At 42.1% G+C, this 26159-nt stretch overlaps 2 protein-coding genes across 3 annotated transcripts in view; one reads left to right on the top strand and one right to left on the bottom strand.

The window, feature by feature from the left end:
• Positions 1-10810, top strand: part of TMEM117 (transmembrane protein 117) — a 336585-nt gene extending 325775 nt beyond the window's left edge. The window contains exons 8-9 of one of the 2 annotated variants that reach the window (XR_010302061.1): positions 8192-8380; positions 10171-10810. Coding sequence is in view for 1 of the 2 variants with exons in the window: in XM_064142218.1 (XP_063998288.1) it covers positions 8192-8214 (23 nt within the window). In the remaining variant the exon portion in view is untranslated. Of the gene's footprint in view, positions 1-8191 lie in introns of both variants that reach the window. The other variant, XM_064142218.1, reaches the window with a different exon arrangement.
• Positions 1-26159, bottom strand: part of NELL2 (neural EGFL like 2) — a 189238-nt gene that overhangs the window by 27454 nt on the left and 135625 nt on the right. The window contains exon 15 of the mRNA XM_064142220.1: positions 24036-24131. Within this exon, the coding sequence (XP_063998290.1) occupies positions 24036-24131 (96 nt within the window). The remainder of the gene's footprint in view (positions 1-24035; positions 24132-26159) is intronic.

The following is a 26159-nucleotide window of genomic DNA, read 5'->3' on the forward strand; positions in this document are numbered from 1 at the left end:
CCTGCTGCAGGATTGAAAAATGACAAACACAGACAACCTCGTGCTGTTCAGTATGTCCCTCTTTAAATCAGTATAAACTCTGGCATTTTTTCTTGTGAGCAGTCAGGAGCCAGTGGGACCTCAGAGGTGTTTGAGAGATCAGAGGAAGATCGATGAAAATGATGTTACTATAGTGAGAAAAGGTTGGTGTGCAGTCTGTGCCTTAGCTACTGCTGTTCACTCTCATATCCACAGACTACCAAAGAAAAAGGAAATGAAAGTCCTACAATCCTGTAGTTGTCTTATGACTGAGGAATATGCTACCCAGGAAACAGCTTACCTTACAGAACAGAATCTACTTGATTGTGCTGAATGCTTGGGATCACCTGGTCACTACAAGATAACTTGTCAGGGGTGGGCAAAGCTATAAGCCCCAGAGAATCAATGAAGCATGTAAACCCAGAGGCTGAAAGAGAGGAGCTGTTGTTCATGCTCAGTATGAATCTTCATACCAGCTACTTAATAATGTGCATTAAGACCACTGGATGGCATACATTTCTTCTTTGGGAAAGTGGAATATATTTACTGGTGATAAGGTAGAGAAAAGAGTGTTATTTAGGTCAAAGTAATAAAGGAATTATAAAAAGTCTGTGTTTCTCTCTTCAGAACAATTTATTTGTGGATCTGTAAGCCTTATAAGCATAGTATTGCAGGCACAGTCTGAATGCATACTGATAAACTCACTGATTATTCAGGAAAAACAAGCCTGGAGTGTCACATCAGTATTGGTAAACTGACAACAAAAGCAGTTTTTCTGTATTTATATCCAAATTAGCTGTCAAACCTATATCACAAGAAATATTACATGTGGTGAAATGCTTTTACAGGTGCCAATAAAAAAAAAATACATACTTCTGATTTTGTTATGGCTGTATGCAAAGTTGAGTGGAGTTAGGTAAGAAAGCCTACCACAACAACCGTGGATGGAAGCATACTGCTGGTCTCCCAGAAATGTACCTGTCTTGACAGATTGTTTACCTGAAACCATTGCATCAGAACCATTGCTGCATCAGTGCTAACTCATTACTCCTTACTGGATTTTGCAGCAAACAAAAGGAACCCAAAATAATTCTCCTCACAATTAATTTTTTTTTTGGCAGGTGGCAGTGGGTTTCAGAATATAGATGCTCCTTATGTGCAGAATTTTGTTCTTAATCTCCCAGCTACTGCTGATCATTAATTCCAGTGAGACTTGTTCTCTAACAGGGCAAAATATAACTGTCACAACTCTATTAAGAAAGCAGAAATATGTTTTGCACAGCCAAAGCAATGATTTTCTGGAAAATTTCCTTGACATTTGGAATAAAGGATTTCTATTTTTATATGGGCATAGCATGGCTCAGGAAGTGCTGAAAAAGTATCTACAACTGAAATTATCTTATTAGTGTAAGAAAAGCAGCCAGAAACAATTTTTCTCTGTCCTGTGGTGAAGCATTCTCTGATGAATCATCTTGCAGTCACTCAGTCAGAGGTGTGAGCTGACAAGAGAAGAAACACTGATTGAAGTTTTGCTTGGCCAATGGCTATGGTATATCAGTGGGCTATATGGAAAATTAACAGCGTTAATGAAGTTCTGTTTGATGCTATACTAAAAAGGCATGAAAAATTAGGTACTACTCTAAGGAAGGAAGTTACTGAAAGGCTCTGCATTTTCACTTATTAAAAAAAGCAAAATGTTAAAATACAAGGAGGAAGTTCTTCACAGAGAGAGTGATTGCCATTGGAATGGGCTGCCCAGGGAAGTGGTGGAGGCACCGTCCCTGGAGGTGTTCAAGCAAAGCCTGGATGAGGCACTTAGTGCCATGGTCTAGTTGACTGGCTAGGGCTGGGGGATAGGTTGGACTCGATGATCTTGGAGGTCTCTTCCAACCTGGTTGATTCTATGACTCTATGATAAGGAAAGGAGGGATCTATGTAGCAGGTGATGATAATTTAGAGTAAATAGACAAAACAAACACAGGCTGGCTATCAGGAGGAAGTTCTTCACAGAGAGAGTGATTTGGAATGTGCTGCCCAGGGAGATGGTGGAGTTGCTGTCCCTGGAGGTGTTCAAGGAAAGACTAGATGGGGTACTAAATGCCATGGTCTAGATCATTGGATAGGGCTAGGTGACAGGTTGGACTGGATGGTCTTGGATCTCTTCCAACCTGGTTGATTCTATGACTCTATGACATCTTGTTCTGAGTATGCATGTTCTGGACTTTAACTTTCTGTAAGAAATTGTGACAATGTGGGAGCAGGAGAACATCCAGAAAGTAAAACAGTCTCAAATGTGTCATAGCCCAGAGCAAATGATCTGTCTCAACCTGGCCCTGCTCCAGTTTAGGGCAGAACTCCCACTGTCTTCCACAGAGGTTGCAATTCCTTTTCAAATCAAGAGCACAACTGCACCGTTGTGCACATCTGCCACCTCCCCGGTACAAGTACCTTTGGAACAGAAAGCAATACTTGTGACAGTCACTGGAAGTAACCTTCAACTCAGGCTGCAGAGCAGCTACACAGCTGTACAGCAGCACTTCAGCATCACCAGCTCTGGCTGTACTTCAACCCTACAGCATCTACATGGCAAATGATTTGTGATTTTGGCTCTCAAAACACCATGGCTGGAGAACACACAGACATGCCTGTGAGACTGGTGGGCCTGCAAAGCACCAGAATGCAAAGACTCTCACTACCCATGGACACAATCATGGCAACACTGCACACACATTACTGCCACAAAACATGGCATCTGATTATTACACAATTAGGTTGCACACGATTCAGTTTTTACATATTCAGGTTTCCTTCTGTACATTTTTTTAACCTGAAATCAGTCTGATTATTTCCATATTTTGTTACCTGGTTTTTAACTGTTAAAAAAAAGCAATGTTGAAAGTAAGTATTGTATACAACCCGCTGCCCTTTGGCATGAAAAACACTTCTCTTCCAAATCACCTTTTTTATGTCTCAGAATCACTCGTTCCCTGAACTGGGGCAACAGTTTTAGGTATTATCTCCTTTGCTATTGGGGAGACTGAGAAACCTCAGCTCCCTGAAGAGTAAAGTAAGATCATTAGCAAATTATTCGCTGGTACAGTAAGAAAAATTGGAAAGCTAGCTGTCTGATGAATATTATTAGAGAATTTCTCTATAATAAGAGCTTTTGAAGACTGAAAGTGGTATAAAATTGCCAATTTGAAAGATAACAGTGCTCTTTCATCCAGGAATAGGACCAAGGTCTCTAATATGGCAAAGCTGCACTCAACAAAGAACCATGGTGTGGGGGAAGAGAGCAGGGGAGAATTCTACCATTTTACATTACTCACTTCAAGATTGAAATATTAATCATCAAATCCTCCTCTCAGAATAGCCTGCATGCCACAGTTACAGAAACACAGAGCATAGCTTAGTTTGAAAAGCTTTTCTTTCATAGACTTCTTTATCCAGATCAACACAAAACAAAGCCCCAGTAGCCCTCTCCTGTCAAGAAGGCAATGCCACAGACTGGCAGCTGTGAACACTTAGAATTTTGTTATGTCCATCCTTGAAGCTTTTCTAGGACATGGCACTCAGCTAAGACTGCAAATTGATAGATACTCCCTGTTGCAAAAATCTGTCCCACTGCTAATTGAGTTGTTATCACTGGATACAATTATAAAGATTAATGAGTGGCCAGCAACTTCCACAAAGTTCAGTCACTACTTAGCCAAAATTCAAGATCTCATTTAAAAGGCAGCAGCCTTTCCAGCCTAATGCTAACTTCCAGAACCACCCACATCCTAGCCCCATATAAGATATAAATAAAATGCAAACACTGAAAGAAAAATATTTTCAGAAGCAGATCACTGAAGAAGTACCTTAGCAGGCTATGAAGCCATCTTCAATGGTTTTTTTTCCATGGGTATATCCGAAATGGTCAGGCTCTGACACAGAATCACAGAATCAGAGAGTGTTAGAGGTTGGAAAGGATCTCCAGAGATCATGGAGTCCAACCCCCCTGCCTAAGCAGGATCACCTATCCCAGTAAGGCATAAATCCTGCCAGGCCGGTTTAACCCTTGCTCTCCTCCTCCTGTTGCAGGTCCAGGAAGTCGAATCAGATGAGCAAACAATAAGGGTTTGTTCCCAGCAAAGCCTTGAGGGCTAGGGGCTTAGCACCACATGTCAGGTGTCTTGTGCTGCCCCTCAATGTGCCTGCATGGTCAAAGGAGGCACGAAGCTCTGAATCCATTGGCCAGAACAATGGTGCTAGTGCCTACTGGCCAGTTTCATTTTCAAACTGATGTATTTAATGGGGGGGGCTTCCTGCCCTTCTCATTCATGGCTTGTTAACTGGGAATCAAAGCGGCCACGTATATGCAGCTTGCCCTAGCAGCTCAGCAGCAGCATCTCTTCTCTTATTCTCTTTGCCTGGAATATTTTGTATTTCACCTCAGGATCATTATCATGGGTTTTGAAAGTGTCTTTGTACAGGAGACTTACTCAGGGACTGAAGCATCATGACTACATATGTTGGAGTCAATGCTACGACTCCATAAGCACAGTTAGAATTTCCCTGGTTTTGCGTTCCTATATTCCAAGTTCTGATTGTTTAAACTGTTTAATTCTGTGCAACTATTCCAAAGAATCTCAGGGAATCTTCCCAATTTTAAACATATTAGCAATAAAATGAATATTTATACATACATTTATATTAATAATTCATAGCCTATTATTAATTTCCAACACATCACCTAGAATGGTCTGCACAGGAGCGTATCCAAGTGGGTTTTGAAATGCTCCAGAGAAGGAGACTCCACAACCTCTCTGGGCAACCTGTTCCAGTGCTCTGTCACCCTCACTGTGAAGAAGTTTCTCCTAATGTTGAAGTGAAACCTTCTGTGTTCCAGTTTGTGTCCATTGTTCCTTGTCTTATTACTGTGCACCACTGAAAAGAGATTGCCCCCATACACTTGACACTCCTCAGATATTTATAGACATTGATCAGATCCCATTTCAGCCTTCTCTTCTCCAGACTAAACAGCCCCAGGTCTCTCAGTCTTTCTCTAAATGGGAGATGCTCAAGTCCCCTAATCATCTTTGTGGCTCTCCATTGGACTCTCCCCAGCAGATCCCTGTCTCTCTTGACCTGGGGAGCCCAAAACTGGACACAGTATTGCAGGTGTGGTCTCAGCAGGGTAGAGGGGGAGAAGAATCTCCCTGACCTGCTGGCCACAATTTTCTTGCTGCACCACAGGATGCCATTAGCCCTCTTGCTCACAAGGGCACATTGCTGTCCTATGGAGAACTTGCTGAAAGACCTCACACTTTGTATATATATATTTATTTATCGTTTGTTTGGTTTTGGTTTTTTAAAAACTTCTTATTTCTCCTCTTTATTTCACTTTTTTTAACCTCTTAGACAGGTGTAACTTGCTCTTCTTCAGCCAACACAGTGAGACAGCGAAGGTGCCTGGTTAGTACTCCAAGCAGGAATGGCAAAGGGTTGGTCATGAAAATGATGGTTTACAGTCCAGGGTTTGGGGTTTTTTTTGTTTGTTTGTTTGTTTGCTTTTGTTTTTTTTAATCTCCCTTTTCCCCCCCCTTTCCTCTCCATCTCCTGTTTCCTCCCATCTTCCTCTTTTCCTCTCCATCTCCTTTCCTTCAGCACCACTTCTGCTTTTCTACCATATCTGCCCCTTTCACACCCCACCCCACATTTTCCTCTCTTTTCCCCCAAATTCCAGAGCACCTGGGTTCTGTTGCAGTCTCCTCCCACCCCAGGTGTGACCACTTGGGTTCTGATGCAGTCTCCTCCCATCCCAGGAGTGACCACTTGGGTTCTGATGCAGTCTCCTCCCATCCCAGGTGTGACCACTTGGGTTCTGTTGCAGTCTCCTCCCACCCCAGGTGGGACCACTTTGCCCTCCCTGCCCACTGCCCTATTTAATCGGCCCCAGGAAAGGCAGAAGCCCTAAGCTTGCCCATTTGGGCAGAGGGATCCTCCTCATCTCCTCACTGGTGAGTACCCATGGTGCTGCACTGGGTGAATGGTGAAGGGATTTCTAAAGGCCGGGGGGCCTGCTTGGCCCCCCGGCTAGGTAGGGTTAGGTTCCATGATTGCTCTAACATCGCCTGCGGCTCTTGGTTGAACTTCTCTCTGTTGAGCTGCTTCTCTCTGCTTACTTATAAAACTGCAAAAAATGACAGAAATAAACCTGTAAAATGTTCTGAGAAGCATTGAATTAGCATGGAGGAAATGTCTCAGAATCCCTAACAAGGAAAATGGAATCAACCTCAAATCTCTTTGACACTCTTTTATGTCAAAGTGACTAAACATCTGTCTTGTAACTAAGTGAAATCCTGACTGTTAAGACCAGTCAGGGCACTAGATGACCATGATGGGGTTTTGGATTTTACTTGATTTAGCTGCCTTGACAGAGAGAGGTTCTTACAAATTGTTACCTCAAACTATTTGTGTTTCTACTTCAAACATTTTCACGTGGGCTAAGCAATCTCCTTTCATACCATTATGACTGCAAGCTGCAATTCTTCAGATGCTCCGTGGGTTGCTTGGAAAATATATTTATTTGTTCCCAGGTGAATGAAGGTATAAAGCTACTGCACAGGTTGTACCCCAAAGTCTAAGTCTGTTTCTCAGCACTCTTATGCATCCCATAAAATTCCAAAGGAGTAACAACAGTGCCAACACTAAATGTTAGTTTGTCAGTGTTGTTACTCCTTCACATATGTCAATGCATTTTCTAGGATGTTTTATCTGGCTCTTTAGAACTCTTCAGACTTCTGCTCAGGTAACAGAATGCTCACTATGATTAAGATGATATCTTGGTTATCTGATTTTGGTAAATAAGTATGCAAGGGGGTAAAAGCCTTATTTAGCAGGACTGAATCCAAGTTCACTGTAGTGCATAAGCTATGTGTTGTTAAAACTCATTTTTCTGGAGTAGTTTTGAAAAGGGTTCATTACTTCTACTGCAATTTCTGAGGTCCCATTTCTCACATTTAAGAAAAGTGTTTGTGTTGGTTTTCATGTGACAGCAAGTTTTGAGTATGATGATACTTGAGAAGATCCTGCTGTTCAATTGGAGCTTTGATTCAAGATCTTATGCAAAAGCCCTGCCCCTGTGGAGTAGTGTAAGAGCCTGAAACTAGTTTAGTATACTGGAACTATCTTGTTAAAACAAAATGTTGGGTTTGGGGACTTCCATCCAACTACATTCCCATATACCACAGGTATACAAATATCATACAGAGGAATTTAAAAAAGAGAACCCCAAACATCAAAGAATACTAAAGATGAGATTTTTGAAATAATCCAGGAAGTTATCATTTATGTCAGAAAACCAAAGCTGTCTGGAATGCCTTTTAAATTTGTTTTGTGAAGTCTGATCAGCTGCTTTTTTTCCCATACTGTGGCTGAATCTCAAAGGAACATCCTTGATTCTTCCTTCCTGATTGTCAGGAGAGGCTGAGGGAGCTGAGGTTGTTTAGCCTGGAGAAGAGGAGGCTTAGGGGTGACTGAGTCTACAACTACTTGAAGGGAGACTGTAGCCAGGTGGGGGGTGGCCTCTTCTGCCAGGCAACCAGCAACAGAACAAGGGGACACAGTCTCAAGTTGTGCTGGGGGAAGTATAGGCTGGATGTTAGGAGGAAGTTCTTCACAGAGAGTGATTGGCATTGGAATGGGCTGCCCAGGGAGGTGGTGGAGGCACCGTCCCTGGAGGTCTTCAAGAAAAGCCTGGATGAGACACTTAGTGCCATGGTCTAGTTGACTGGCTAGGGCTGGGTGCTAGGTTGGATTGGATGATCTTGGAGGTCTCTTCCAACCTGGTTGATTCTATGAATTATCTATGAGTAAAATCTCACTCTGATTTCTTTAACTTCCAGCAACTCTTGAAAGATAAGTCACATCTTAAGCACTAGGATGTGCTTTTGGCTGTACAGATTTTCACATAGAAGTCCCAATTAAACCATAGAATATTCTTGTTTTTTAACTACAGGTACATCCCCACATTTCATTCGGCTACAATTTCAAATCATGACAAGTCAGATTACAGTTGGCCTGTGAGACACAGCAAAGAGAAGTCACTCACAATTTTATCCTAGTCTAATAGGGTTCTGTGAGTAAAAGTACTCTCTCTTAACTGATACTTCTAATGCCTTGATTTCAGATGCAGCCCTCAAAGAAGAGTGAAGACCACATTCTTTCCTCTTCCTGCCCTCCTGGATAATGTATTAGGCTGGTGTTGGAAAGGATGAAATCTGAACATCTTTGTAGTTGCTGCTTCTCTCTTTACACCTCTTAGATCTAGCAGGAATTCTGGCTCGCTCACCTTTAAAACCACAGTCTGGCTGAAAGGGTAGGAAACTAGAGCTGTAACATGTTAAACATGGTAACAAATACCATGTTAAAAATTGCTTCAACAGGTTGAGTCAGTGAAGCATTTATATTCTTCACTAAAAATTTCCAGCTGTCATGCTGCATGTAAAGAATAACTATTGTTGAAACAGGTCTTTTAAAAGAAAAATTCTTAGCATGACTGCATTTTTAAAAGTACCCTGTCCCTGGAAAACTAATTTATTTCCATTAATGAAAAGGAAGCAGAATGTGATTGAGGATGTAATATGGAATTATAGTTCATTAATTCTTCAAGTATGTAATTTTCCAGACTCCTGATCTCCCATTGATTTCTGCACACCCCTATAGGTCCTGCTAAATGCCAGCAAAAAGAAATTCAATGGTGTTATTTCATGTGTGGTAGTGGTGGCACTCCAAAATTAGACAGAAGTGTTATGAAAGGGAATTATCCACTGACTGCTTCACCATGCAGCCCTGGTAACAACTCTGTTAAGAAGAATTGATTGCAGTTCCCACCAATAAGTGAAAATATGACAGTTGCTCACTAAACACACAATACCATCAAAGGTGTAACAATTGAAGATGGTAACTCTCAACACCTAGTTAGCCATGATGAACTAGGTGCATCCATTAATAGTGTAAATTTCTTGTCTCTTCCAACCTGGTTGATTCTATGATTATGAAAGGAATTGTGTCAATCCTCATTATAAAAGACTACTTAGGTATGTGGTCTCTCTAGCCATTCACAAAACTGTGCTTTTGCTTTTACTTTGTCTGTCACTTAGTGCAGAACCTCAACTGTAATCCATGTCTTTGTTGCCTCATTAGTCCTACCTTTAAGAAGAAAATAAAAATTATTTTCTTCCACGTGGCAAAATATCTCTTATAGTTGAAATAGAACAACAAACCCATTTTAGATACTTTTAGCTGTTTGAAAGTTCCTTAGCTCCATTTGTGTATTAGAAAGAGGACTAACACATTACTGCTACTCATTAAAGCTGTCAGTTGCTAGGTAAGAATGACCAAGTCCTAGACAAGAGAACTAATCTGTCTGAAGGGAGAGGAGCTAGTTTGGTAAACTGTTTTCTCTTTAATGATGGGTGGAAGGAAGGCTTTACTTACACGGTGTACTGACCACATGTCCCCAAGTGAGGAGTTAAGTTAGTCATAGCCATGAATTATGAGTCATAGGAGAGCCAACAATGGAATGAGCACATTCTCAGCTTAGTTTGGGTTCATATCAGCTGCCTTCTGTATTACAGTAAATTTCCAAGTAAGTAGTTCAGAGACCATTAATGAAAAACATCCAGAAAAAAACAGAAAGCAACTCAAATGAAGTTTTGGCTAGGAACTGGCTTGACACCCTAATTTGAACTTGGTCTTCTCCTGTGGTCAGGGTATTGCTCATATTATACTGTTGTGGTATGTCTGATAGGCCCCAAATAGGCTTGTGCACGTTCTGCCTTGCCTAGGCATGGTTTTCAGCTCTGTGAGAGAGGCAAGCATGGGAAAAGGACCCAAAAGAACCTGTGGCCACTGAGTCCAGCCTGCCCAGGGTCCTGTGGTAGAAAGGTGTGCACACAATAAGCGTGTGCCTGTCTAATACAAGGCCTGTGCTTTTCCCAAATTTGGGGAAAGCAAGCCTATGGCTTTGCCTAGCATGGTAAGGTTTGGCTAACTGCCATCCTGATTGGCTGTGTCCAATGGGCATTTAATCTTGTCCCACCTTGATAAAAGGAGATATGCAGGTAAACAACATGCTTTTGCTTCCCTGCTCCTTGCTGTGCTCAGCCATGCTCTGCTGTTGCCTGCTGCCTTATTGTTTGCCTGCTAAACTGCACTGCCGCAAGCTTACCGGGAGCAGACCCTGGATGCCTGCACGCGATCAGCCTGCATGGTCAGCATGACATCACGTGAGACTGCATGACATCCTGCCTCTACACCTGAAAGTCCTGCTTGCAAGTCCTGGACACACACGTAGATCGTCCAGAAGAGCCAGAAGAAGAAGATCAGAGATTGTCTGCCTCTTTCCCCAGAAACCGGGAAGAATCCAGTCTCAACATCTGACAAGACAGAGTCCTTTGAAAGCATTTGGGCACTGTCTGGACTGTGGCTAGACCCCATGAGTTGGTTAATAATGATTTGTGGGTAAAGGATTAAATGCCTCTTTGTAATTCTCCATTGCCTTCTGCCATAGAGCAGAAAGGGCTCCTTGAGCCCATCTACTGGGCAAGCAGCATTTTGACTGTGGGAATCTTCTCTTCCAGTTCAATTAATGTTGATATATTTTGGTGGTTATTACTGGATATAGATATTATCCATAGAATGTTTGCATAACTGTGTAAGAACAGAGGTAGTACTAAAATTAGTGGTTGTTGGTGGTGACAATTCTGAATGTCAAAATTAATAAACAATATTAATGTTTGAAAAATATCATCTTGCAGCAATTATTTTCCCCTCCACAACACATACACGTGCTTTAGTTTGAAACTCTCATCTACATTTCATACCAGCTCCTTGTTACTGTGACTACCATGGGCATGTATCTGCAGAGACTGCAGACTCCATGTTGACAGCAAGAGGGTTGGGAAGGGTTGCAGGGACTGCAGACTCCCTCATGTTGACAGCAAGGGAAGGGTTCCACAGGGATACGGGACAATGACTGGCAGTGTTACAGATTTTAATTCCACTAATAGTTGAATAGCTCATAATTCATAAAAGAGAGTGCTTACTATGAGTGATGAAGGTCATCCCTATCTCCCTTATGTAACAGAAGGCAGTTCTGCCCAGCTGTACTATTCACATCCTATTTATAGTCAACTGTATTTTAAGAACATAATTGAAATTTTAGTTTTCATGTTTAGTAAAGAAGTTCTTTACCATAGCAAATAATAGCTAAGTAGTGGGTGAATTTTGATGTTCTTAACAACAACCAAAAAAAAATCCCCTCTCTTCAAAGCTCTTTTGTAGCATTCTCCAGTTCCTGCTTTCTCTATTTTAAGCTCTTACATACAGGATTGCAGTGTTGCAACAAACTAAAGAAAATATAAAGAGAAAAATAGGAGTATTACTAGATGGCTCTTCAGAAGGGGGGGATGGGGGGTGTTTGCTATTTAACACTGACAAGAACTGAGGGAGAAAAAAATAATATGCACCCAAGAAACTGTCAGACAAGGACAATGAAGGGAAAGAGAGACACACAAGGATCAAACAGCAGAGCATGTTAAGCTGCAAAATATAAAGGATCACAGAAGGTTAGGACCTGGAAAGGATCTTAAAAGATCAAGTCTAACCCCCCTAACAGAGCAGGATCGCCTATACCAGATCACATAGGAACACATCCAGGCTGATCTTGAATGTCTCCAGAGAGGAAGACTCCACAACCCCTCTGGGCAGCCTATTCCATTGTTCTGTCACCCTCACAGTGTAAAAATTCTTCCTCATCTTTGCATGAAACTTCCTATGCCTCATCTTCCACCCATTGCCCCTAGTTCTGTCATTTGGCATCACCAAACAAAGCCTGACTCCATCCTCCTGGCATTCACTCTTTACATATTGATAAATGTGAATGAGGTCACCCCTCAGGCTCCTCCTCTCTGAGCTAAAGAGCCCCAGCTCCCTCAGTCTCTCATCGTAAGGAAGATGCTCCACTCCCTTAATCATCTTCATGGCTCTGTGATGGACTCTTTCAAGCAGTCCCCTGAGGTCTTTCTTCAACTGAGAGGCCCAGAACTGGACACAAAGCTCCAGATGTTGCTTCACTAGGACAGAGAAGAGGGGTAGGAGAACCTCTCTGAACTTATGAAGCACAGCCTTTCTAATGCACTCCAGAATGGCATTGGCCTTCTTGGCCACCAGAGCACATTGCTAGCTCGTGGCCAACCTTCCATCCACTAGGAATGGTCCCAGGTCTCTCTCCTTTTCACTGCTGTCCAGCAGGTCAGTCACCAATCTATACCGATACCTGGGTTTGTTCTTTCCCAGATGCAAGACTCTACACTTGCCCTTGTTGAGCTTCACTAAATTTCTCCCTGCCCAAATGCCAAAGAATGAGGTAAGCAGGATTTATGCCTAAATCCAGGGTGCTCACCTGACTCAACATGGGCTTTTCTTCCTTCATTTCTGTCAATGATTTACACCGTGGATAAATATTAGTGAAAGCATAAAGCAAAATAAAACTTAATACCAAGCTTCTAAAGTCACCAGCCTTTCTTTAACCACTCTTTTTAAAGCTTATTTTTCATATTTGAGGAAAAAATCATGTGTTAATGGGGGTTAGGGTGACCTCCCATGCAGACACTGCAGCCAAGCAGAAAGTATCTTGTCCATAGAACATAGGCTTTTCTCCTGGACTGCTGCAGACCTCATTTGTTTACACTTACAGGCAATTTCTAAATCCTTTTCTGCAATTTAATGAGATACCCATTTTAGAATATGTCTATTTCAAATGTCAAAGTATTTTATTAGATTTTCAGAAATTGGCTACATTCCCCACTTAAAAAAAAAATGACACAAACTCTGCTATGTCTTCTCTCAGCTATTACAGTATTTGAACTGAGAAGCAAGGGTGGCACAAATGAGATGACCTATCACAGAATCAACCAGGTTGGAAGAGACCTCCAAGATCATCCAGTCCAACCCATCCCCCAGCCCTATCCAGTCATCCAGACCATGGCACTAAGTGCCTTAGCCAGTCCCCTCCTGAACACCTCCAGGGCGGTGATTCCACCACCTCCCTGGGCAGCCCACTCCAATGTCAATCAGTCTCTCTGCCAACAACTTCCTCCTAACATCCAGCCCACACTTCCCCTAGCACAACTTGAGACTGTGTTTTTCACACTTCCCCTAGCACAACTTGAGACTGTGACCCAACTTGAGACTGTGACCTATGTCTTAGACCTATGTCTTAGCTGAACTTTTATGACTGTCTTCTTGTCACTTGCTCAACGTTCCCCATGTGTCTTAATTTCCACATCTGTAAAATAGGGAGAAAGTGCTTCTACCAGCTATCTTTTTGTGTACATAAACAACTCTGAGTGAAAAAAGTTGACAGTGCTGATTTGGTAAATACCACAAAACAATGCCAAGGTGTGGTTTGGGGCACAGTAACACACTGAGAAACAGGAACTACAGAAGCTGCTCACATATTTTGGAGTGTGGTGGGAGGAAGAGCTGTAGAGGTGAATGCTGCACACATTTCTCCTCTGCCTGCATTATTTCTTAGTATAGACAGGTCACAGAGGTCACAAGGATGCTCACTGAGCGTTGTCTTGCGGTTTTTGTTTCAAACATCTCACAGTGTAAATCATGTCACCTGTTATAACAGTATGTCTCCTATACAGCTGTGCTGCACTCAAAAGGTCTTTAATTTTTATGGGTATTTAAAAGGTTGGTCAGGTATTGCACCATCAGATGTAATTAACTTTGTACTATTCATGTTCAGGAAGAATATTTGAAGAAAGGGAGGAGCAGGAAGCTGTCTTGTACACCGGCACACTAATTTCAGAAGCTCACTCCCAAACAGCTTATCCATACCATATCTGCCAGGTTTGCAACCCATCTGCTGGCTGCATATGTCTATTTTTCTGCAGCCTGAATTGGCACTTGGTGCATTGTTAAAATAATGAGCCTTTCCTGCAGGGAGTGCTCTCTCTCAGGCTTAGCTGAACACCTCTCTACTGCAGTTTCTGAGACTGCCAATCATGATCTTTTTCTGTTTTGAACTCCCCTGTAATTTTTAAGTATGAAGACTTGGCTATTACTGGCACATATCTGAAATTTGCTGCAATTATTCATTATAATAACAATTCAAATGGCAATCATTAATTCTTTGCTAGATTTTTATTGGTATTGTGGATATGCAGTGGTGCTCTCTTCTCGGCAACAGTCCTCTCTGAATCTAAAATTACTCTTGGACTGTAAACGTTGCATGCTTAGGTTTGCTAAACTTATTTATAACTAAAATCCCTCAAATCTATTATTCTTTTTCCCAAACAAACAAAACACTTGCAGAGGATCTTGGAGAAGAGTGTTAGCAGCAAAACTGTGGTTGAGTTTCTTGTTCTCTCTGAAAAGGATCTTACAAATTATTTTGGGCAAATAAACGTTAGATGCTTGACATGCTTTATACAAGTGAAGGGGAAAATCTCAGACAGAGATGTTGTATTGGGCTATAGAGGCGGCTTCTGTGAGAAAAGCTGCTAGAAGATTCCTCTATCTCTGAAGGGAATGGCAGATGGCTCCAAGATAGGTCTGCCACTAGCCAAGGTCAAGCCCATCAGTGACAGTGACATCACTTCTGTGGTAGCATAATTAAAGGGGAAAAGAAAACTACATAACTGCAGCCAACCAAAGGAGTGAGAGTATGTGACAGAAACAACTCTGCAGACACCAAGGTCAGTTAAGGAGGGGGAGCAGGTGCTCCATGTGCTGGTCCAGAGATTCCCCTGCAACCAGTGATCAAAACCACAGTGAGGCTGGCTTCCTCTGCAGCCTATGAAGGTTAACAGTGCAGCAGATGTTCACCAGCAGCCCATGGAGGTCTATCAGAGCAGATGGATGCCTAAAGCAGCCTGTGACCCATGTGAAGCCTGAGCTGGAGAATGCTCCTGGCAGAACTTGTGAAAAGAGGAGCCCACACTGAAACAGGTTTGCTGGCAAGACTTGTGACCCCATGGGGGATCCACATGGGAGCCACACTGGAGCAGTGTGTCCCATGGAAAGGATCCATGATGGAGCAGTTCATGAAGAACTGCAGCCCACAGGAAGGAGTCACATTGGAGAAATTTGTGGAGAATTGTCTCCTGTGACAGGGAGAGGAGAGAGGCAGGGGAAGAGTGTGAGGAGTGCTTCCCCTCCGGAGGAAGGAATGGAAGAAATAACATCCAATGAAGTGACTGCAACTGTCATTGCTTGTCATCCTGCGCTGCTGAGAGGAGAAGAAGATAGGGAAAACCAGGAGTAAAGATGAGCCTGAGAAGGGAGGTGCAGAGGGAAGGTGTTTTGAGATTTGGGGTTATTTCTCACTATCCTGCTCTGATTTGATTGGTAATAAATTAGTTTTCCCAAGGTGAGTCTGTTTTCCCAGTGACGGTAATTGCTGAGTGATCTTCCACTCCTTACTGCAACCCATGAGCTTCTCATTGTATTTTCTCTCCCCTGTCCAGCTGAGGAAGAGGAGTGATAGAGTATCTTTGGGCATTAGGCATCCAGCCAAGGTCAACCCACCACAGATGTGATGACAGGATGGGCAGCCTGCATTTGTGACCTAGTTCCTACAGGATTGTTGCTTTGACTCTACAAAAGGTTTGTAGTTTACCACTTTCCCAACTAAGAACCTCATCAAATCCAGGCTGTTCCACCGACAGAGTGTGATCATTCAAGAACTTTTGTCTTGCATATGGATGAATCATCCCTCTCTTCACCCTTCACTTATTTATTCAAGTGTATTTGTATTAGAGTAGAGGGACATGCCCTTTGCCACCTACAAACCCTGGGAGCAAGGTTACTACTGCATCACGTGTTCCATGTAATGTTCCTGCATCTGCAGGACTTTCACCATTTAAGGCAATGCCAGTTAAGAGAGAGGTACAGTCAAGAGAGAGTTAAGACCTTAGCTGCCTCTTAGCTCTGCCAGCATTTGCTTTTGTCTGCCTGCCTGTGTTCATAGCAGTCACTGAAGGCCAATTAAAAAAGTGGAGATTGCAGTATTTGCCTCTTTAGTGCTCAGTGTTCCTTAAGCTGTAATATATCAAATGCTTTGCAGTGACTTTAGACTTAGGCAAAGTCAATATCTTTTTGATGAACTCATTTAAATAGCTTAGAAATATGCATCACACTTGAGACCCTTCTGGAGGTTGAAACTTCTTTTGATATCAGCCTTATCTTGACTTTTTTCAAACCATGGTAGACCTATTACTTCTAAAGCATTGGTAGCAACTTGTTTTATTTTTATTCATGGTGGACTGGCCAGCTATACACCTAGCATAGTAATTAGTTGTGGGAAAGACAGATGATCTATGAATAAAACTATGAACACATTACATGTTACAGTTCCTTCAGCTAGACTCTGACTTAATAGGATTCCTGCTCACCTGAAGCCTGACTTCAGAAATGCAGTAAAGTGGGAACAGTACAACAGCATGCTTCATGGGCTTTGTTTTCCTTAGGGCTAATCAGAGATACCAAAATAGTCTTGACTACTAAGGAATCATTTTTGCATCAACACAAGTGGACATTTTAGAATTACTCATTACAAATTGATATTGTTGTTCCTTCAAAGAGATAAATTAAAGAAACTGGTTCACATGCAAAGGCAGCCCACTAAAAGCACAGAGATGTGCATGTCATATGAACTGTTTCAATTTCTATCAGTATGTAAGGCCCAGTTTTGGTCAAAGCATGAGATCAGTTAGGAAAACAGTTACTTTCATCATGTCTCCCTAGAAACCAGAAGAGATGAGGAGCATGGCAAAATACAGAGACAAAATAATCACTGATTTTTTAATTAATGGAAGATGGTAAAAAGGATAATACCCTGTGCTTTCAATGACTTGCTTTTGGCTGACTACAGGAGATCATAACTGAGGAAAAGAAGCCACCTCATCAACAGAACTGTACAGGACCTTCGTCAGCAGCTTTCCTATAATACACACACAGCTTCAAGCTGCTAGGTACACAAATCCTCCCTTTGCCCCACTCAGTCTTGTGGAGCTGAAAATACAAAGGCCAAAATTTGCTTTCTCACACTTCTTCTTATGTCTTACCATATGTATCATATGGACAAAGCTCTTGATTGGATCAAAAATTATGAGGATGGCCCCAAATCTCATGATTTTATAGCAAGCATATCGACAAGAAGGCAGGGACAAAAATACAGCAAGTCACTGCACACTTCGCTCTAGAGTAGCCAAGCAAAACTTTTCTGAGACTTTCTAGGAATTTCATGACAATGTGAATCAGGTCTGCGTGCCTGAAACAGTTACATTCTATTACTGAGGTTATTTCTCCCTATTAATCACCAGCCAGAAGTAGATACAACATACTGTGCCCTGAACAGGTACATCAGAGAACCACACTAACTTAAAAAAAAAAGCCCAATGCTGACAGAGATAAGCAGTAATTAAAACATTCCTTGCCAGTAGGATCTTCTAACTTCTAAAATTCAGTCTTACAAGTCTCTCTCAAAATGGGAGCCTCTATTGCTAGGATATCAGAATCCAAGCAAGCCAGTTGGGCTATAAAAATCAGCAAACTGTAGGATTCATCCCTTCTTACAGCTATCGCTCTGGAGAGTCTGCCTGTGCTCCTTCATATTCACTCCACTTTCCTCTTGCTACCTTCTTTTGTTTCCTCCTTCATTAAAAAGCCCAGCAATTCATTAAGGATTTCAGAGACTAAAATTATTAACCCTAATATTCTTTCTGCTTACAGAGTTTGTATGTTAAATTCACTTATCTCAGCATGCAACTGGCTTCTGCTGGTTAGACTGTGAGATGTTGAAGGGCACATCTCTTGCTCTGGGCTTATGCTAGACCTCGCATAATTGTCCCACAAACTGGAGCCATTTAGTATTGCTATAAATCCCAGCCTGACTATTGATGATCTAAATGTTCATTATAAAACTGAGCAAATAACAGATCCTCGAGTTGCTGGGAAAGTTTTGGCTGGAATACTTTCACAACTTAGAGAGTTTTCACTAAACTGAATTCTGCCAGAAGCAATTCTGGTTCTTAAAGAATTGCCTCAATGCTCTCTGAGCTTCAAACATCATTTGTGTCACAGCTTTAGCTTCAGAGCCTACCTGGCTGCATGTTGATTGTGGTTACTTTAGCTGAGCACAGGGGGTCAAGGGCTGAAGTGGAAGCAGCTCTCTTGTGATGCTACAAGTGCTAAAATACATAACTTTTGAAAAATTAGCAAAACTAGAAAGCTTTCTGATTACTTGGGAAAAGCCTTCTATTTGAATATCAGTAAATTTTTTTTTTCCTAATAACTAAAGTATCAGAATTCTAAAAACTTCACCAGCTTCCTTTGGAACAGGATTAATAACAGTCTTCAGTAATCTGAAGCCTGCTATTATTATGGTCAGTGCACACGAACAAATTAATTTGGATTTGCTGAAAAAAAGCAGCAGTCATGCATGTTAACTGTTTAGCTTCTATGGAAAGTGACACAAAACTCTAAGCAGATCTGGCCTGTACAAAATTATTTATCCAAATGACTGCTCTGAGTAGCACTTCGCTATCATGAAGCACAAAGTTGCAAAAACTTTGTTTCAGTGATATGACTTTTTTTTCCTTCACTATGAAGTATTTGCAAGACTTAGGCTATTTTTCTTTGAGCTTTCCATAAGGGTGTGGGGGGAAAGTGGAGGAGAAAAAAAATGCACGGAAGAGACAAATAATTCCTGGGATTTGGCTATTTGTGATAAGAGACCAGATGAGAGAGGGTGATCTCACATCCTGATGCTCTTATTTTTCTTTCATAAATTCAGTTACATACTTAGTTAAACCAATTTTTAGTAGCAATGTAGGGGGGAATGAATGTAGAAACTATAAACCGAACTTTTTGTCACTAGTTCCTTTTAAATGTTATAGCTTATTTTCATAGCAGGTATGTATGATTCCTTTTTAGGAAATATAATTTACAGCCAATTATCCATTAAAAAAAAAAAAAAAAAAAGCCACACACTTCCAGCCAATCTATTAACAAAAACTACATTAAAACACTGCTAGTAGCAAAACTCTGCTGTTTGATCTCATGCATAATTAAAAGTGGTCCAGGGGAATACTCAAAGCAAAAAAAATGAGTGTGGAACTCAAAGGAAAAAAAAGCTGACAAGCTGCAAAAATGCACTAATCTTACATACCTGCACTAGCAGTCATGTATGTAGAATGGAGGAACAAATCAACTCTGCCATCGAATTGAGGGGGACTTACAGTAACACCAAGCAGATCTAACAGTCATCCTGTGCTGCATTTTCGAATCAAACACTTTTCACATACAATTTAAGACAACGTTTAAAAACACTCATTGAAGAATGTATGATTTTGCAGTCAAACAAGATAGTATTAAGTCAGGTATTCTGGAAAACATTTCAGAGGCACAAATATTTTTAGATTCCCTTGGTAGTCTCAGCTGTCTACACTAGAAGGCAGTGGGTTATTGGGTTAAGTACTACTCTGCCTTGTAAAACTTTGAAATCTTTTAATATATCAACCCCACTTCCCTAGCTCAATAAATGCATCCTCAACATTAACAATGTCTCAACCCCCATCCTTTGGGAAGAGAAATAGGAATTCTCCAGTGTCTCGTTTTCATGTCCTATTGCCAATTGAAAAACACGGTGCTGGGGGTTTCTGAATCCGCATGTGATTGTTACATCTGCTCCTTGTTCCACTGATCCATTTCCACAGGGCATCAGCCATCATTAATCTAAAATGCCTCCAACAGATCATTCTGAGGTGTTGCAATAGCTCCCTTAACTGGAAGACCCTCCACAGTGAATGCCTCTCCTCACAGAAACACCTGACTAGCAGCAGCAATTGATTTTCCTTTTTATGTTTCTGAGAGGGATGTGGCTCAACTGACACCCAAAAAGCACCTGTTCAGAAGAAAAATATGATTACATTCATCACCAGACATAAGTACACAGGGCTTTACTTCCCTTTGTAAAAGCTGCATTGAGCTTAGGAATCTGACACAGCCCTTCCCTGGCAGCTGACAGATTAAAAGAGTTACAGCTGTACCCAGAAACACTAGCACAATTCTGGTGCTAACCCACTATAACTGGGAAAGCTGCTTTGAGTTCTAGGTGAATGGGTTTGCCCTGAAACAACATTTCTTTTTTCAGAATAAATTTGTCAGAAGACATCTGACCTCTCCTAGCAGAAGCAGGCTGGCTGCTTCCTACTCAGCAGCGCCCTGGCAGTTACTGCCTCCTCTCTTATTTGCTCCAGTGAAAACCTTAGAGGAGCTGTTAGTCCCATCACATGGAACTGTGTATCTCCCCAGCCAACATGGGCATCAAGAAAATCAGACAGTAGTCAGCTTCATCAAACACCAACAAAGCCCAGCAAGGTATGGCTTGTTCATGTTCTTTGTAGTTAGCCTGTTCTACAACATGAGTCTGGCTTCATAGGCAGGACCTAAGCATGGACAATGCTGTTCCTCTCAGAAACACTGATTGAGTGTGAAGAGATGGAGTTTGGAAAGGACATGGAAAACAGTGATACCTTTTTCACCTTAGTGTTTACTAGTGAGATTTGCCTTCAAGAGTCTCAGATCACCAAAACCAGTGGGAACTTCTGCAGCAAGAAAAATTTACCCTTGATGGCAGAGGATCGATACCTAAATGAACTGGAAAAAAACACAGGTTGCTCAAACCTGATGGGATACACTCAGGAGTGCTGAAGGAGCTGGCCAATGTTACTGTGAGGCCAACCCCAATTATCTTTGAAAGGTCATGGTGATGGAAGAGCTCCTGAGAACTGAAACAAAGCAAATGTCCTTTCTGTCTCTGAGAAGAGCAAAGATCAGTGGGCCTCACCTCCATCGCTAGGAAGTTGTTGGTATCTTCCTGGATACAATTTCCAAACATATTAAGGACTGGAAAGTGATTTGGAATAGTCAGCATTGATTCATGAGGATAAAATCAAACTTGCCCTGCCTGATAGCCTTCTAAAATAAGAGACTAGGTTGATGCATGAGGAGAGAGCTGTGGGTGTTGTTTATCTTGACTTTAAGGCTTTTGATTCTTTCAGAAGGTCCTTAGACAAGCTAAAATGTGCAGGTTAAATAAATGGACAGTGAAGTGGACTAAAAACTTGCTGAACAGCTGGGCTCAGAGTGCTATGATCTGTAAAAGATCCAGTTGGGAGGCCAACAGTGTACATCTGGTATTGGTCCAGTACTGTTTACCATTCTGCAAAATAAGGCAGTGTACCCTCAGCATCTTTGGAGGAGGAGCTGGTACACTGGGGAGTTGCACTGTCATTCAGAGGGACCTCAACAGGCCAAAGAAATGAGCCAACAGGAATGGCATCAAGCACAGGGGGAAATGCCAACTGAACTCCTACAGCTATTAAGAAACAATTCCAAGCACCAGTGCAGGTTGTGGACCAGCAGTAGGGAAGCATCTTTGCAGAAAAGGATTTGGACATCCTAGTGGACATCAAGTTGAACATGAGTCAGCAATGTGCTCTTGTAGTAAAAGAGGTCAACAGCCTCCTTGGCTGCATTAGGAAGAGCACTGTCAGCAGGTCAAGGGAGATGATCCTTTCCCTTTATTTCATGCTGTTGAGATCACATCTGGGGTGTGGGGTCCAGTGCTGGGCTCTCTGGTACAGCGATACAAGAAGCAAATCCAGCACGGTGCTGTGAAAATTATATTATTTGTAGTATAAATGTCCTGAATAATTTTAAGCCTAATGAGAAGCACCTTCAAGAAATTCTATTGCATTCACTTGGCATAAATATGTACCATCTGAAACTCAGGGTCTTTTTTCTTTTATGGCTGCATGCAGCACCATTTTTCCAACAGTGCAGTCTCAGAAGGAACCAGCTTCCTTACTCTTTACTGACAGGATAGCTCTGCTATTTGCCACTCTGATGGTATATCAGATGGCATGTTTCAAAGCCACATGCAAGTATTCTTGCACATTAATATCCAATGGAATGGGCTGCTCGGGGAGGTGGTGGAGGCACTGTCCCTGGAGGTGTTCAAGAAAAGCCTGGATGAGGCACTTAGTGCCATGGTCTAGTTGACTGGCTAGGGCTGGGGGATAGGTTGGACTGGATGATCTTGGAGGTCTCTTCCAACCTGGTTGATTCTATGATTCTATGAATGGAATGACCAGGCTTGTAGCCCTATGACTGATCTCTAGCATTACTTATTTCAAGAGGAATTAAAAATGTGATGACCAGTTGAGATCTACTAGGACAGAGAGGCTCTTCCTTCCAAAGCTGACCTACAAAACTGGTTGGTGGCTGGCAAACTAGCTCCAAGTCACATCAGTATCACTAGCTCCAAGGTATAAGGTCATTACCATACTGAACTTGTGCTAAATATTGAGATTTGATATTCAGCAAGGAATTAGATTTGGCCCCAGTCTACGTCTGCCCTCCTTCTGAAGGACGGGATGGATGGGCAGTCTGCACTTAAGCTAAGTTAGCTTAAAGTGTCTGAACTTTCTGAATTGGGAATGGAGTGTCCCTGGGTTTTCCTCCAAAGAAGAGAGCAGAGACAGGACTTTCGAGGGCAATGCAGAAAGGCCAGTAAGATCTCTATTTGATAGTGGCTACTAATATTGACAATGCAAAGGAGACTAAAACAAACATGTCTCTAGCAAAAAATTAGGAAAGTTTGACATGGGCCTGGAAATATGTTATATTTAGTTGGTAGAAGCAAAAGGAGTAAGACAAATGTTAATAAAACAAAGTAGCTTTTAATATTTGAGCATTATCCTGGCACCAAACTTGGAAGCAAAACCACAACAGTGTTACATTCAAGAGAGCTTGTTATCCTGTACCACATTATTTGCAGTCTGAGAAATAGTGAGAAGTACTTGAAAACCTGCTCTTTTGACATTTTTCTAGATACAGATGAGCAATCAGGATACTGCCTTCCACACACCATCCCTCTTGTGCACTGTGGTAATACTCAAATGCAGAAAAATGAAAACAATCATATTTTGTGCTTCTCAAATGGACCAGATAATGCAGAACTCAGACCAGTCTGTGTTTGTCATTAAACTGGACACGTTTACAAGTCATATGAAAGCAATACTTGCTCAAATGACCTCCTTTCCTCTGTTTGGAAGATTTATTGAAGACAATATAGCAGAGCAATGATAGTCAATAACAGGTGGCAGACTGCCCTTTTATTAGCCACACTGAAGCAAATTAATCTAAGCGAGCTTTCTCCATTTACCTCCTGGAGGCATGTATGGTTAGAATGCATCCTAAAACTCTGCAGCAATAAATAAAGGTGCTACAGCTATTCATTTGAACTTTGAGACATTATTTACAGGCACTTGAGGTGCTAAATATTAACATTCTACGTATTCTGCTGGGCAATGTAATTTGACTAGATTCAAGACCTTAAAACTAAAGTTCTAAATCAAGGCTTTGTCATAGTGCCATCCTCAGGGGCAATAGGAGGATAAAAGAATGGGGTGCAAAAGGAGGCAATAGCAGTAGGAACGCTGAAACTTGTCTTAACACTGATGAAAGAAAGCTGAGTTAATCAGAAGTCTTCAGATAAAGTTGCACAGGAAGGTGGGCTACTGAACTAGTCACACATTTACAGCACAGAATTAATCAATTACATGAATTTGTTTCTAGATGTCAAATTTTTTGCAATTTATAAGAGATAGAAAAGACCATTTGAGATGAAAAGCAAGTCTGTAATAATCCTATTAATTATAAGACATCAAAACCCAAGATATCTTAATTCATGTTCCCATTTTTGCAGTCAGTGTGGTTCTAATTAGAACTGGTGTAATATATTCTCTAAGGAGACATAGAAGAAAAGTGAGTAACTTTTTAGTAGTAGCTTCCTCTTTCAGGGCACATGCTTAAATAATTTTTTCTTCTTAGATTACCTCATACATCCTCTTTGGATTACCTTCATGATACATTCAGTTGTATCTTACCAGTTTCGCAGCTGGGCCCAGTGAAGCCCTGGGGGCAGGCACACACGTTGGAAGCAATACAGGCTCCTCCGTTCCTACACCCATCTTTGCAGAAAGCTGCAAAATGCAAAATCACAGCGTGTGAGTAACAGAATTACACTCAGCAACCACGCAGCTTGCTGACCAGCTGACACAAAAATGCAGACCCCGCGGCACTGAATGCAAAGGCTGCCTTCACCTAAGCGTAGAGGTCACAGAGAGATGGTTTATGGCCCCCCTGTCTCACTAGCCAGATGGGCTGACAAGCTAAGGAAGGAGATTAAAGTAAATCATCTGAAGACAGCAGTTCACATATGTGCTCCTTCTCATGCACTGGGAAGCAGCAAAAAGCGACATCTTCCCTAGGAACAGACTCTCTTCCTAGGGCAATGCCAGTCTTCTCCATTGGCCAAATAAAGGCCTGGACATAACAGGCACAGCTGAACACTAAATTGCCTGGCTACCTCATTCCCTAATTAAGCAATTAGACTGAAACAGTAAAAACAGTCATTTTGTCTTAAGGGACTGTGAAGAACATACAAACTTTTACCATTTACAGTTTGCAGTGGATCTTTAGATCTGTTCCTTGTCGTGCTGCAATCGGAGGTGCCATGCTTTGGTATTTGGGTGCAGCACTCTCCAGAAAGAGTTGTGGTTATGCATATGCTTTACAGTTACAGAATCACAGAACGGTATGGGTTGTGAGGGATCTCTGAAGATCATCTAGTCCAACTTTCCTGCTACAGCAGGATCACACAGGAGAATGTCCAGGTGGGATTTGAATGCCTACAGAGGTGGAAACTCCACAAGCTCTCTGGACAGCCTGTTCCAGTGCTCTGACAGCCTCAAAGTCAAGAATTATTTGGGGGGGGGGGAATGTGTTGTTTTGTTTTTTAACATGGAGCCTTTTGTGTTCCAGTTTGTGTCCATTGCTCCTTGTGCTGTCACTGGACACCACTGAGAAGAGTCTGGCCTCATCCTCCTTACATTAATATCTTTAGATATTGATTAGCATTAATGAGATCCCCCCCTCAGCCTCCTCTTCTCCAGGCTAAACAGATCTAGCTCTCTCAGCCTTTCCTCACGTGGTCGATGTTCCAGTCTCCTAATCACCTTAGTGGCTCTTCACTGAACTTTCTCCTGACGTTACTTGAACTGAGGAGCCCAGGTGAGGCCTCACCAGGGCAGAGGATGAGGACACAGAAATGCATTCAGTTCCAATAGAAAACACAGCAGCTGTTAGTTGCTCTGATTGCACCCACAATACAGAATCAGAAATGGTCTGGTGAAACCAGGCAGAGAGAGGTTATCACCAACACGAAAAGTTGCTCTGGGGTGCTGGTCTATCCCTACACATTTAACCAAGCACTGCAGATGCTGGGCTTTGTTTTGCACCTGGTCTGTGTAACAGCACCACTGGTGAGGTCCTAAAGCTCACCTGAGAAAGGGCAGAGTGTTATTTAGTTGAGCTTTACAGATGTCAGTTTTCAGACACCAGCCATGCAGTGGGAGACCCCTGTCACTGAGACATCTAGGCACCCTGGTGCAGGGAGCACAGCTGGCAGCACAGTGCATGAAAAGCTGCCAAAGGCATGCAGACAAAAGGCCATGGGGACATCCAAGGCAGGGCTCCAAAGTACCACCTTTCTCAGGATGGGATACACAGGCTCAGAGCCTTCTCATGCACACTGTCTTTTCAGTATCGAAAAGGGAGAGAGGATGCACTTTTTCTTCTGCAGTGGGGCCAGGTGCTCTCTGAAATGTCAGACCCACAGTAGGAGATCTTATCCAGGGAATGGATGAGCCAAACGTGGTGTTCTAGAGTTATACATCTCTTGGACGCAAAGAAGTCTCAACTACCTTTCTGTAATTTGAACCATCTCCTGCAGAAAGATTGGTAAATACAACCAAGAACAGCACAGGACTAAGCTGTGCAGAGTTCTCTTCTGAGAGGAGTGGCTCTGGCTTTGAACCCCATCAGGCTATGAGTTTTTTCACATTGCCCAGAGGAGGGTGCCCAGCATAAAAGGGCATAGGTACTGACATCTGCACCTCTGCTTGTGTTTGACTGGAAGTAGGTTAGGCTGCCATGTTTTTTAATAGTGA

The sequence above is a fragment of the Pogoniulus pusillus genome, chromosome 4 (assembly GCF_015220805.1).
Source record: "Pogoniulus pusillus isolate bPogPus1 chromosome 4, bPogPus1.pri, whole genome shotgun sequence".
NCBI lineage: Eukaryota > Metazoa > Chordata > Aves > Piciformes > Lybiidae > Pogoniulus > Pogoniulus pusillus.